Raw genomic sequence first — 14,995 nt, 5'->3', positions numbered from 1 at the left:
GAAAAGTCAGAAAATACCTCTAAGTGGCCGAACAATTAAGCAATCCGAAGTACAGTGAAATTTTCCAATTATGCTTTCTTCCTCCACGCTTCAAATCGTTGCAAAAGACTTGGGGAGCATCATCTACGTCTCAAGGCGCTTCTAATGGACCAAGGTTTGTTGTCTGTGGTGGCCGGAATCGGGAGAAACTGACGTTGGCCTCAATCTGCTACAATGAACTTCCATGGCTTGGTTCTTCATTTTTCGGCCAAGACTAGGCGAGCTACCACCGCAGGCGTGTCCAGGAGGAGGAGAGGAAGCCAACGGTGGTCGCGGTTCTCTTCTAGGTGGCCGGACTCGAGAGATGGCCGGAGTTGCAGGAGAGAGAGAGAGAGAGAGAGAGAGAGAGAGAGAGAGAGAGAGAGAGAACACGGGAGGAGGAGACAGAAGAAGAAAAGAAAAACTTATCCAGCCACAGTAAAAATTCGAATTTATACCAACTTACCATCTACAGTAACTTCCGTATTTCGCTTATAATTTTCGCATACGAACTCCCATTTTTACGTACCACATATGCACGCACTCGGTTTAACGTCCTCTACAACTTTCATGAAGGAAATTTTCTCAAATTTTGACCCGAACAAAAAGTTATCTTTTAGGGCCACTAAAAGTATCGAACAAAGTAAAAAGTGAAAGTAACTGCCGTTTATTGTCCAAATGACTAGTAAACCGGTCAATTGAGATACAGGACGTAACAGGCCTAGTCTCCATCTTGAGGCCTAGTATTCCCAACCATGGGAAACCAGAACTTGCATAGATTCTCCATCGACGACAACAACGCTGTCGGCGCTACTATCACAACTTGGTCGTCCACCCCAAAAACATGATCACTGCCACCGTCACCACTCAACGGATCCGCACATTTTAATAGGATAGCCTTGTCCCAGTCTGCATCGTTGCTGCCAGTTCTGACAAGAGCAGAGGATTGTGACCAACACCTAGAGGCAGCGCAACCACCGCTATAACCCAGAACCCCGAAATAGCTACCGCCGTCAGAGACACTACCCAGCATATCCAAAACCTACCAACGACCACCACCATCAACCGATGTAGTCGACCAATCCGCCTCAAAGTCCATGGATCTAACTGAAAAAACAAGAGCAAATCATGGTCGCCAACATCCCAACTCAAGAAACCAGGAGCAAAGTCTGCCCCATCTCAATCACCATCCCCAAACAATGATCCAATCCCAACCCGAAATCCATTATGACGATGAAGATCCCCATTAACCTCCCTCAAGATAGCGCAAACGACTGCACCATCCACCACAAGGACGAGAAGAAGTAAGAGTAGGCCTATACCTACAAAGATCTCCAAGGACAAGGTATGGAGAAGGTGTAAAGCCATCAGCCTTGAAGGTCGACGGTCACAAAACCTAGCAGGGAGAAAACTAGGTCAGGAGAGAGTTTTCATCCTCTATACAATAAAAAAAAGGTCTGAATGATTGAAGTCTATGACACTAAATGAGCTTCAAATTTAATGCCCCTTTGATTTTACTAATTTTTTTAGATGATTTCATTATGAGTTTTTAATTTCTAGCTAAAAAGTATTCGAAAGGGTATTTTGGACAATCTACATTTTGGTGAAGTCTATGACACTAAATGAGCGCTTAGATTTATAATATATATAGATAGATAGATAGATATCTAGAATTAGTGAAGTAGTTTGTTAAAGTTACTAATTGGCCAAATAAATGAATTCTCCACAAAAAAAATCATTTTCAATTCTATTATGAAAAAATTTAGTGCATAGTGTTGTAACCTGGTATGATCGTATCACCAATTATATTTCAAATACATAAAAATTCATATCCAAAATTCGTGAAATACATTTACGCATATAATTATGGGATTATATATTGATTTTTAAATTTTGTTTAAAAAAATCAGGGCGTGACATCATAGTTAGTAAGTTGTTAAGTAAAAAGACACAACATGTAAATGTATCACATCATGTGCTCAGTGGTCTTTTCTTGTGTAGCCATCATTGGCTATACTTTGTTCTTCTTAGCTACTACTTCAATTTTCCTCTCCCTTATTTTACTCCTTCCACCCTTATTTCTTCACATCTCCCCACCCCCCCAATATCCAAACCTAATGTTGGTCATCGAGGTTGTAACCTCATGCCTAGAGACAACGCTGGCTCTTCAAAGCAACGACGTTTTGGCCAAACCTGAGTTTGATGATGCGGCGAAGCCCACTTATCACTACCTAATGTCTCTTGATCTCCTCTGACCCGAACATCATTCCACCTCATCGCTTAATCTCTTAGGAGCGCTGTCTGATGGTTTGGGAAATTCAATGAGCATTTTTTTTTTTTCCGTTTCATCAATCTTGGAGACAAGCAGAGAGTGTTGGCCAAGAGCATGTGGTATTTCCGATCTGCCACAATCTTTTTGGCCAACTATAATGGGATTAGTATAATTACGAAGGTGTTGCTCAATCGACTTCTGGTCTAGATTCATATCAATGGTTTGTTGTCAACATTCATAACTATGATTTGGCCTTGTATAGTCAAATCTGTTTTGGGTTTTGTGGTGCGTGTGGATGAGCGTAGGCTGCGATGGATGAGACTGTCCAATTCTCGTGGTTATAGATGTGGATAAGTAGTTTTTCCTCTTACATATGTATCATTTATTTGCTTCTTTTGCTAAGGAACTGGATTTTGAGTATGTGAATGTGCGTGGGTTATACTATATTTGTGGTTCATTAGTGCATAGATTTGTAGGTTGTCGGGGTCCTCCCCCAAGAGTGGCTGTGGTAGCTAGCGCTGATGCCTCTACTATGGTGCGACCGATGGTTGCACCTCCCCCTCCCTAAGTCTCGCCTCCGCCCGAGGCTTTGAGGGTGCTTTGCATGGCCTACATATGGTGGGACCTATGAGCTTTACTTATGCCATTCCCTTCATCCTGCCCCCCCCCCCCCCCCCCCCCGGACTCCTAATAGTCATGTACTGTTGTTGTTAGATCTCACTAAGCTACTTCGGTTGCTCCACCACCTTCTATGATTCCTTTAACGTCTTGGTCGTTAGGGAAACATTCTGGCTTTGTTCACGCTGTACCCAAATTTACCCGTTCACTAGTCATTTGGACAGTAAACGACAATTATCTTTACTTTTTACTTTCGTTTCATACTTTTTTGGGGTTTCAAGAGTTAACTTTTTTTTCACGTCAGTTGTTTAGAAAACTTCCTTCTAGAAATTTGTAGAGCACGATAAATTGAGTTCGTGGACATGTGGCATGTTAAAATCAGAGATGTAACAAAGAAGTTATAAAGGTTTAAATGTAGTGGCAATTTTATAATTTTCGGAGATCATCGTAGTATATTGGGGTGTTTCCAAAATGGAAACTTACTATTTTCAGGATTTCCATTTGGGGAAATCGAAGAGAGAGAGATCGGAGAGAGAGAAATCGCCACCGAACTTCCGAGCCTCGCCTGCGTCGATTTCAGCATCCTTTGGCCCTGAAACCGGTCTCATCTGGACCGCCTCAACTTCCTCTTCCTCTGTGGTGGCGCACGTCAATTCCGGCGGTAGGAAGCGCAGCGAGCTAGTTTTTCGGCGACATCGTTTTTGGGTTTTCCTGCCAAATCTCAATTATCCAGACACCTCAAGCCGCGCCACCACCCACATCTTGAAGCTCTCTTCTTCTGGTTTGAACCCAACCAGTGGGTAGCTCCAATTTTGCCGAAATAAGGTGAATCGATGGTGAGAAGAAATCTAGGGCTTTCGAGGTAAATTCCGATAATTAGACTTAAAATTGAGCTTTGTCATAGTTGAGAAAATTGTTGGGAATGTTGAGATGATCGTGTTGATGAAATTTGGTGATCCAATTCAGGGTTGGAACCGGCATCGCTTGGAAGAGCGTTCGGCCGTTCCGGGCATCCTAGTTTGGTTTGTTGGGTTGAGCATATCGTTACGAGCGTGTAGATATGAACTTTGTATCGATTGGTGCACATTTTGAGAATGATAGGAATTTCCAAAGTTTCGGGAAGTTCAGGTTTTGATTTGGGAAGATCCGACCGTTGGATCGACCCTAACTTTCGATAGGTTGTCATAATTATTGAGTCGATATAACATATGAAATTTGGGCTTGTTCCGTTATGATTTCAAGGCATCCGATGATTTATTGGTTTTAGGGTTTCAAATTTATTATTGTAAAGTTAGTTTCGAATCTTGAGAAACAATTATTTATTATATTGATTTGTTCAAGACGACGGGTAATTCCAGTTCAAGGAAGAAATAGTTGGACGACCGTCATAGCCGCAATCTGTGAATGGACATTTGTTTTTAAATTAATGATGCATATAGTATTATATGTTAAATATTAAATTATCGTATTGATTTACAGATTACTTATAATTTATCGGGATTTCTTGATATTATATTTCAGACTAGTTATTTATGAATTATCGAAAATTCTTGATGCTATGTTTTTCGAATATCGATTTATATGATGGTATTATCGAGATATTCTTAAGCTTTGCTTTTGATGATTTATTGATGATTTACCGAGTAAATATAGAGTTTCCATCCTGAGGGCTTTTATTATTTATCGAGGCTATTTTAAATAATGAGTTATTGAGTTATTGAGATTTGGTTTCATAAGGTGATTGACTGAGTAAATATTAGGGCTGGCTCGGTACCCGTAACTGAGATTTTTGGGCCAACACCATTACCGAACCGAAACTCATTGGTTTGCCATTTTGACAACCGCCGCTGATACTGATAAATCGATTATCGATGAATCGGTAAACCGATGTTGTGGCTCGGTTTCAAATTTTCGACCGACTATTTCAGCAGCGGTGGCAGCGAGCAAGAGCGGTGGCTAAAACGGTGGTACGGCGTCCCTCCTCATTCCAAATCAAGAAATTTAGTTGTAGATTTGATTTTTGATTCAAATCTAAGAAGGAAGAAATGGAAGAATGAATAAGGAAAATGATGAGAAAATGGAGGAAGAAACAATAGAATGGAAGAAGAATAGAAGTGAGAAATGGAGAGAGAAAGAGTCGTTTTTGGAAGAAAGAGGAGGAAGTGCAAATAAGAGAGAGAGAGTCTCTAGAAGAAATAGAAGGTGAGAACCTTTTTCAATTATGTATACATATATGTTTTTGCATAACTTATCATAATTAAGCTTGTGGCCTGCTGGTAAGTGGCTTGAGTTTGCATTGAAGTTGGTAAGGGTTCAATGCTTGGCAGACGCAAAAGGTTAGAAGTTTGTGGAATTAAACCAAAAATTTTATCTCGGCCGGTTCGGTAATACTGAACCTATACAAAATGTTGTACCACTCCCGAGCCGAGTACCTTACTTCGCTACGGTACTACTCATATCGATCCACTGGTTACCGTATTTGTCAGCGCCGACACCACCAGTTTGGTCGGTTTCCTGTCGGTTGCGGTAGGTTCGGCAATTAGAGCCAGCCCTAGTAAATATTATGAAGTATTTAAGTATGATCGATTTCTCGAGATTTCTTGAGTTTAATATTTTTAAAGAGATTGAGTTCAGTTTATGAATTGAGGAGGTAAATATGATAGCGCATGCATGCATTACCTGGTCGGCAGTCCCTTCCAGGTAGAGGTGGCAAACGGGCCGGCCCGGCCCGGCCCGGCCCATTTTAAGCGGGCCTAATCGTGCTTCGTGCCGGGCTTGGGCCGGCCCATTTATTATCGTGCCGGGCTCGTGCCGGCCCATTTACTTAAACATTAAGCCCGGCCCGGCCCATGGCCCGAGCCCACATCGTGGCGGGCCGTGCTCGTGCCGGGTCAATAACGGGCCGTGCTCGTGCTTACCCACTATAAAGCACGATTTTAAAATATTAATTTGAACAAATAAAAATTAATTTTATTTAACTATTTAGAAAATTAAAATAAATTAAGTTCTACAACGTTTTTCTTAATCTTAGCTTTTTATGATTAGATTTCTAATAATTTTTTATATTTCACTATAAGAAAGAAAGAAAAAAAAACTCAAAATATATTGTTTTTAGTATACTATTGTGAGATTAATCTTTATTAATATAATGAAGATTTAGTATCTATTATTATTTCCTTCATTCTATAGTTGTATTATTATGAGATTAGTCTTTATTAATAAACATATATTTAATATTTAGAAAAAATACTTATGTCAAAACAAGGATATAATGTTTTGTTTCATTATTTTGACAATATAAAAAAAAGCATTGGTGGAATTGTCATGAGATTTTAAATAAAAATGTCTCATATTCAAATCTTATCATTGTAGTTTTTTAATATATATATTTTTTAAAATGAAATTTTATGTTTGTAACGGGCCGGCCCACAATATGTCGTGCTCGGGCCGTGCCGGGCCCATTACGGGCTCGGGCCGGGCCGGGCCAATGGGCCAATATTTTTAGGCCCAGCCCGACCCGTTATTCTAACGTGCTTGGGTCGTGCCGGGCCACTAACGGGCTTGGGCCGTGCCGGGCCGCTTTTAAGCGTGCCGGGCCCGTGCCGTGCTCGTGCTTAGTGGCCCGTTTGCCACCTCTACTTCCAGGTAATAGTCTGGTCTGCAGTACCCTCCGATACGTGCCTGGTCGACAGTCCCCTCCAGGTGGCATGAGATAACTAGTCGGCAGTTCCCTCTAGTCATCGCCTATTTTCCTATATGAGTATTTATTGAGATGTCAAGAGTTTTGAAATGATATTTTTAAGGGATTTTGAGATATTTATTTTCGAGAGGTTTTGACAGGATTTTGAGATGATTTACAGTGGATTTTGAGGGATTTTTAAGGGATTTTGAGATATTTATTTAATTTCTTATGGTAGAGCCAGATCGTTTGTTTGGTCTTGATGGTATTTTGGAGGGTGTGGTTAATTACACCGATTCTATTTATGATAGAGTCAGCTCAGTCTTCTGCTAGGAAGAGGCAGCAAAATTGCTATGTTGGAAGTTTCACCAAATTTATAGAAGCTTCAAGCTCCAAACTATTGTCTCAAGTCCCCTGTAAGGCTATAAGGGAAAGAAATCGTCTCCTGCAAGGAAGAAATCATCGCTCATGGTGATGCAGTGCCTCTCGGGAAAGAAGCCCAAGCTGAAGGTTTTTTATGCTACTATGAGCAAGGCTTTGCTGGATAAGTTGAATGAGGAAACTCATTCAAAGGTTCTTACATATAACGGTTCACCATAGAAGAGTAGAGTATTAACACCATCAATTTAGTTTTCCCTGTACTTTAATTTTTTGTGTACCTAGAGCGAACAAGCATCGTTAGTGTAGGTGTGTAGTATTATGTGTAGGGAACTTACTTTCTTTGGGCCATTATACGATTTATTATAGGAAACTCAAATTGCTACCATATTGCAGCTGGTGCTCTATATATTGGTATCATTTTGTTCTCTTGCTAAAATTTTTGAAATGATGGAAGGTTCTCTTGCACAGGTTAAAGAAAAAAAAGTGATTGCATAAAAATTCGTAGTTGCTGAAATTTATGATATGATGGAGTGTCTTTAAAAAATTTGTAGTTATTCAGCAACAAGAAGTTGTTAATTAATTGCACATTGAATGTGACGTGATAAACTATTCAATAGTACAATGCATCTCTAATACTTATAAATAGGCATCCAAGTCCTAATTATAATATAATAAGAAATTGAAAAGTCTTGCCAGGTAATAAAACAATCTAAACAAAAAAAGAAAATACAACCTCAAAATAAAAAGAAAATGCTTATATTCTATGCACCGACGGTGCAAATGACCCAACACTTATAAGATGATTTCAACCCTTGATATTTATAATTAATATTTTTATTAATAACCTAAGATTGTATTTAATATAATCTAACCATCAATTTATGTCGTGCACTACTTACTTGGAATGGAAATAATCATGAATCGGAGACAAATGGAATGGGAGAATAAAGGAATCGGTATTGATTACGGAGGAGTTGATTCCTAAACCCATCGCCCCCCCTTCGGAATCAAATTCTTGAGTATTCAGGAATTGATTCCTTATAAAGAGGTGAGACCTACACCCATTCTGATTCATTCATGTGTTAGTAAACGCAGGAATACTTTTACCCGGAATCATTCCAATTCTTTTATGTGTTAGTAAATGCAGGAATAAATTTATCCCGTAATCATTTCCTCCCATTCCAAGTAAGTAAACATGCCCTAAATGCTGAATCGGATTATGTAGACGATATCTTTTGGCCTAAAATTCTAAAGTCTTGTGGCTCTAATACCAATTGACGCAACGACGATCACATAATAAAATAGGTTAACAAATGTTTGTCAATTTTTATTCAATCTTTATTGAATTTGATATGATAAACTATTCAATACAAAGTATGACTGATACTTATATAGGCATCCAAGTTCTAATCATGATCTAATGGAACTAGAAAATGTAAATAAAGAAAAGTAAATATCTATTTCTTGTAGACTACAACAAGGAAATTCACTTAACTAAAAGAAGAAATGAAATTCTAGATTCTAGTTGAATACCGAACTTGCGTAAAATATACAATGCTGGCCAAATTACACAAAATCTGTATTTCAGTTGGAACTCTATTTTTCGCTTGAGAAACCCAATATATCCAAAAAAAACATTTATGAGAAATTTCACCATTAGAAAGCCGATTGTAATATAAATTTTCATTCTTCAAATCATTATGACAACTTTTTTTTTTAATATTCTTTGTTGAAAATGATTAGAATCTCGTCCTACATAAAAAATAATTTGAGATTTTAGTATTCTGCAAGTTCATTCATATTGTACGATCATGGGTGACAAATCGTAAGCTACTCCTTAGAAATCAAAGACAATACTAATCAACATCTTTTGGTTCAACACTGGCCTAGAATTAGCTCAAGTGGTAAAAACTAGGTTAGAAAACTGAGTTAGTATCATGCTAGATTAGAATCTCTTTATTGAAGAAATGAAAAGATTAATTTCAACCATGCGTTCAAAACGATAAAAACAAATTTTGTTGAAGATGTACTCACGATGTAAAGGAACATCGTGACAACCTCAATTAGCATTGAGACCTATGGTACCCAAAGACTTCGTTTGTATTTTATCATACACAAATAAATAAATAAAAAAGCATCCACACATATATTTTGGTCAAAGGCTCCGAAGCCAACTAAATTTGATTTTTTCATTCATTTATGTTGGTTTTTCATTTTTCAGTAGTGTCATCCAAAAGGCCAAAACCTATTAAATTGGTGCTGGACCGTTCATTTTAGAGTCCAAACTTTGGACCGAATTTAAAATATTATTTTGAGCACGCCGGATCTCTTTCTATTTTTCACAAGCACACACGTGGCCCCACTCCTACCGTCGGCAATGCTGACCATTTCTCCCAAAAGTCCAACCTCCAAAGTCAACCCCCGCTTCAAGAATCCAAAGACCAAAAGCACCGGACCCCACACTTCCCAAACACTTCCAAATCTCACCGGAGCCCCCAATCCACCGCGAAGCACCAGATCCTTCCCCCCACGATCTCCACAGAAACAAAAACCAAACCGTGAAACTGGAAACCAGTCAAAGACTCAGAAACACAGTCCGGACAACAACAAAAAACGATGTACATGAACAACGGTTACAGCAGCGCCAGCACCAAAAACGGCGTCAATCTAACGTCGTCGTCGGCGGCGGCGGCGACGACATCGGGCGCAACGACGTCGTCGTCCGGTGCGCAAACCCAGTCCCTGATAAAGGCGTATTTCAAGACCCCGGAGGGGCGGTACAAGCTGCACTCGGAGAAGACGCGGCCGGCGAATCTGCTGCCCTATTCCTACGCCAAGACAATCTCGCAGGTACCCAAAAAAAAAAAAAAAAAACAGGCGTTTGGTGAATTTCGAATTTTTTTTAGGTTCTCCCAAACACGGCCCTGTCCGGAGCTCTGTTGACTCGGAATTAGTCAGTGTTTGGTTGTGGATTGTAGGTCACGCTAGCCCAGCTGAAGGAGAGGCCCAACCAGGCGGCGGCGGGGCCGGTCCCCGGGAACATCGCCAGCGGGAGTGTGCGCCACGCGGCGGCGAGGCTGTTGGGGGTTGGGGCTGGAAATGGGAGCAAGGCGCTTAGTTATTTGGGCGGTGGGAGTAGTAAGACGAGTAATGGAAGTAGTAGGAGTGCTCATTTTGGAGGACTAGGGTCCAATGGGTATGGGGCCCATTCGTCGCCGACTTCGAGTCACGGCGGTAAAGGGTCGTTCTTGGTGTTCAATGTTGGAGATACTATCTATATTTGCGATCTCAATTCGCCAGATAAGGTGTGTTGTTGAGAAGTTTGTGTATTTGGGTGTTTGAATTGGGAGGTTTATGTAATTGGGTTTGGGAATTTCTTGTGTAGGATCCTATTAAAGCGTTGCATTTTAGTAATTCGAATCCGGTGTGTCACGCGTTTGATTCGGAAGCCAAGGATGGGCATGACTTGCTTATTGGATTGAGCTCTGGAGATAGTAAGAATGAATTTCTGTGTAGTTTGTGTGTAATATGACTTATTTGGGAAGATGAGGCTTTTAACTTGCTTGCATGTGTGTGGTGTTGTAGTTTATTCAGCCTCTTTGAGACAACAATTGCAAGATTCTGGGAAGAAGCTTGTTGGTGCCCTGCATTATAACAAAGAGTGTTCTGTTAATACCAGGCAAGTATAGTTCTTTCGTTTTATAAGCTTATGCCTTTGTATAGAGAATTGAGATTATCAACTATGCTGTAGTTTGGTAGTTATTGTCTTGATAGTGTCAGGAAATGAAGTGTAATATTTATGGCACAAGGTAGATAAAACATTAGAACTTACTGCAGAAGTGGAGTTGAAGTTCCATGTACCAGGTTGTGCAGTGTCATTTTCATACCTGAGATTCAAACCAGCTAGCAAACTAGTCTTTTCCCGGTGTAATTAGGGGAACTAATCCAAATTCTTAGCCTTCTCAATATGAAAACTAACTAGTTGTTTATAACAGTCGCTGTACCAGTATTGCATGGGTTCCCAAAGGCAGTGGTACTTTTATTGCTGCTCATGCTGATGGAAACTTGTACGAGTATGAGAAGGTGAGCCTTATTGTTCAGTGTTTTGTTAATAATTTTTTACCCTTTTATTACCTGGTTTTCTTGCTTTTATTGCCCTACTACATGAACTGAAGTCTGTTTAATTTATTTTAGGGCAAGGATAGTACCGGTGATACTTCTTTCCCAGTTATAAAGGATCCTGCTCAGTTTTCAGTGTATCATGCAAGATCCAGTAAGGTAATATCACTACTTCAAAATTTCTTTGCATGTGTTAAGTATTTCATTGTTACACACAACCAAACTCAGAATCTTCGCATCATGATAATAATGCTGCTGCCAATTGTAATTAACATCTGGTCACATTCTTGTTTGGCTGCTTCTGCGATACTGTGATGTAGTTTCTGCAATTTGGCTAGTCACATTCCTAAAGCTTATTCAGTGATACAAATATGTGCCATCTTTATCATGGTGTTTTCATGTTTTATCTGCAGAGTAATCCAATTTCCAGATGGCATATTTGTGAAGGTTCAATAAACAGCATTGTTTACTCTCCGGATGGGACATATTTGGCTACAGTTGGTAGAGATGGTAGTTGTCAAACTGTTAGGCTTGTGATTTTTATGGTTGAGTGTATATGTTAGTTGCTGCTGATATTAGGTGTTATATGTAGGGTACTTGCGAGTATTTGACTACTCAAAAGAACAACTGATAGGTGGTGGCAAGAGTTATTATGGTTCTCTTCTATGTTGTACTTGGAGGTAAAAAGTTAAAATAACTACTTATCCTCCATTGCTATATCTAATGCTTGGTCAAGCCTTGCATATCAACTCAAACTGCTTTTCTTCATAGTGAATGTTTACGTGTTTCTTCTCAGTCCGGATGGAAAATATGTTTTGACTGGAGGGGAAGATGATCTTGTTACGGTATGGAGCATGGAAGATAGGAAGGTTGTAGCTTGGGGTGAAGGACATAACTCATGGGTATAGTTTCATTGAACTATATGAGTATGTTAAGTTTTGATTTAGCATAATTCAAGGACATTTTACACCTTTTAGCTTTGATGTTTGCAGGTTAGTGGTGTGGCTTTTGACTCGCATTGGTCATCACCAACTTCGGATGGCACAGAAGAAAATCTTGTTTATCGCTTTGGCTCTGTTGGTCAGGTATTTGCTTTTCCCCTATATCTTCTCTCTCAAAAGAAAAAGACCAATTACATCCCATGAGTTAACAAATTAAACCATGTAAGGGGTTATGTTAATTAGCCTTCTGGATGTTAACTACCTTCCTGTCTTCCACACACCTAAGTCTTATTTTCTCTTGCTGGTGAGTGATCTCAAGATAACTTGAATTGTTGTGGAAGAAAGTATTTGATCAGCATGTATGGCTAAAAACTGTCCGTGAAGTATTGTGTTTGCATGTTTTGCTACTCCTGATTTACTTATATGTGTTTACAGGACACAAAACTACTCCTGTGGGAACTCTCCATGGATGAGATTGTAGTTCCGCTTCGCCGGTGTTCAGTTGGTGGCTCTCCAACATTCAGCACTGGTAGCCAGTCATCCCATTGGGACAGCAGTTACCCGGTTGGCACTCTCCAACCTGCTCCAAGCATGCGGGATGTTCCCAAGCTCTCCCCACTAGTGGCTCACTGCGTTCACACCGAGCCCCTGTCTAGTTTAGCTTTTACCCAGGAAGCTATTCTCACTGCATCTTGGGAAGGGCATGTAAAAATTTGGATGAGACCAGGCGAACCCGAAAGTAAATCCATCAACTCAGAAGCTCTGCCAGGTGCTAGTTTGAGGGACCAACTACCACCGACAGGAAAAAGTTACTCAGAATCATTGAGGGGTTACCCATTGCCTGAAAGTAAGTCAAACAACTCACAAGCTCTTCTAGGTGCTAGTTCAAAGGAGCAACAGCCATCGACGGGCAAAGGTGGTGCCTTTAGTTATAAAGACTTCTCAAAAAGCAACCGATACCTTCCGTAGAGCTGAATCGCAGTTTGAACCTGTAATTACGGCACTTCAACTCACATGTTTCCTTCAGATTGTGATATGTATGCATGCCAGGTCAGAGTTTGTTTCAGTCGATGACTATGCACATAGGTATTAATCTAGCTTAATGGTAACAACTGTAGAGAGTGAGAGAGAGAGATGCATATGTAAGTGTAGTAACCATATATATGGGAACTGGTGAAGTGGTTCTAGGAATTTTTAAGGGTAGGCTTACAACTCACAACTTACAACTCACATATCTTTCGGTTAATGGTGACTCAGAAAAATATCTATATGACAAAAGGAAAATACATGCATAAGCATAAGTTGCCATTATTTTGTCCCTGCAGGGCCAAAATATTTTCAAATTTATTTCTAAGATTCAGTTTTTGTGTAGTTTTCACTATTGCTATTACTTTTCTTTTAGGAATTATTGACTGATCATAAAATGAGAGGAACAGTGGTATAATATCCATTATAATAACACAATCACTGAAATAGAATACTTGATATGAGATTGCAAAAGCCTTTCTGATTGAGAACTCTAGAAGTTGGAGACGAGATATTGGAGGAAACCAAACAAGTTGTGGTACTCTGCGAATTTGTTTGGTACCCACCAACTCTTGCATACAACTTTTAAATGGAGGAACAACTGGGGACTTCAACTTTTGGTACTTGGGACTTCTAAATGAGCATGAAGTCGGAGATAAGATATTGGAGGAAACTAAACAATTACTTCTTATTTAAGGTAAATGTTTTTAGTTTCCTCCAATTCTCTCCTATGACTTCCAAATGCCTATGAATTCTTAACTACAAATTTAACGTTAACTCTAGATGCCGGAAATAAGATATTGGAGGAAATTAAACAAACTACTCTTACCCAAAGGTATAATTTTGTTTAGTTTCCTCCAATTCTTACATACGGTTTCTAAAAGAGCTTGGAGAAGTTAGTCGGTGTATTACTTTAGATGCCGGAAATAAGATATTGGAGGAAACTAAACAAACTACTCTTAACCAAAGGTATAATTTTGTTTAGTTTCCTCCAACTCTTATATACGGTTTCTAAAAGAGCTTGGAGAAGTTAGTCGGTGTATTACTTTAGATGCCGGAGGTGAGATATTGGAGGAAATTAAACAAAATACTTATCACTCGAGAGTCAAGATTAATTTTGTTTAATTCCCTCCAATTCTCACATGCGACTCAAAAGAGATCTAGGAGGTTTTGTTTAGATGTCGGAGATGAGATATTAGAGGAAACTAAACAAATTACTTCCCAAAGGTTGACTTTGTTTAGTCTCCTCCAATTCTCACATACAACTTCTAAATAGAGATCTTCAATTTAGATGTGGAGATGAGATATTGGAAGAAACTAAACAAATATCTTTCCTTATAAAGGTGATTTTGTTTAGTTCCCTCCAATTCTCACCTACGGCTTCTTAAAGAGAGCATGGGTGCCGGTGTAAAAGGTGGGATGGCTTTGTTCTGTGGAAGGTGCTGGAGACTTGAGGAACCAACATGTATTTATAAGCAACCTCAGATCTCATTTAGAGGCTCATGTTTCATTCATGCATTGATGCCTTTGACTAAAACAGCTAGGACAGTGCTATTATGTACAGGTGTCTGGTATACAGCTTCCAGTCTTCCCTGAACCATCAACCATCCAATTCACGTTTTATTTGGAAGAAAAAAAAAAAGAATCATAATCTCGAACATGTTCAATTAGGGTTTGAAACTCCTTGGCATTTTAGGGACTAAAGCTAATTCAATCCGACACATCAAATGCCTATTGTCTTTATCGAGTAGGAAGTGATGCGTCAAATTTGAGAATACGAATTCACTGCAAATTTGCGAACTGGATGAGTCCATTATATATTGGTTCAGATTTGAATATAGACCAAACAGTAACGGCTAACCATGTTATACTACAACATAATATTGTAAAACCATCTAAAAACAATATGAAATACGAAAATTTACGCTACACTACTTCGCC

The 14,995-nt window shown here is 39.4% G+C and overlaps 1 protein-coding gene across 1 annotated transcript; it reads left to right on the top strand.

Moving 5' to 3' along the window:
* The first annotated feature begins 9,417 nt into the window (after positions 1–9,417).
* LOC112164889 (probable catabolite repression protein creC) lies at positions 9,418–13,384 on the top strand. Its single transcript, XM_024301237.2, has 11 exons — positions 9,418–9,818; positions 9,947–10,273; positions 10,354–10,462; positions 10,554–10,647; positions 10,964–11,051; positions 11,163–11,246; positions 11,501–11,597; positions 11,680–11,767; positions 11,884–11,989; positions 12,080–12,172; positions 12,464–13,384. Exons 1-11 carry the CDS (start codon positions 9,585–9,587, stop codon positions 12,995–12,997), a joined length of 1,854 nt encoding a protein of 617 aa, XP_024157005.1. The 5' UTR covers positions 9,418–9,584; the 3' UTR covers positions 12,998–13,384.
* The last annotated feature ends 1,611 nt before the right edge of the window (positions 13,385–14,995 follow it).

Source organism: Rosa chinensis, chromosome 5, assembly GCF_002994745.2.
Source record: "Rosa chinensis cultivar Old Blush chromosome 5, RchiOBHm-V2, whole genome shotgun sequence".
Taxonomy (NCBI): domain Eukaryota; kingdom Viridiplantae; phylum Streptophyta; class Magnoliopsida; order Rosales; family Rosaceae; genus Rosa; species Rosa chinensis.
Note: the sequence above shows the minus strand (reverse complement) of the source record. Positions and strands in the feature narration are given on the sequence as shown.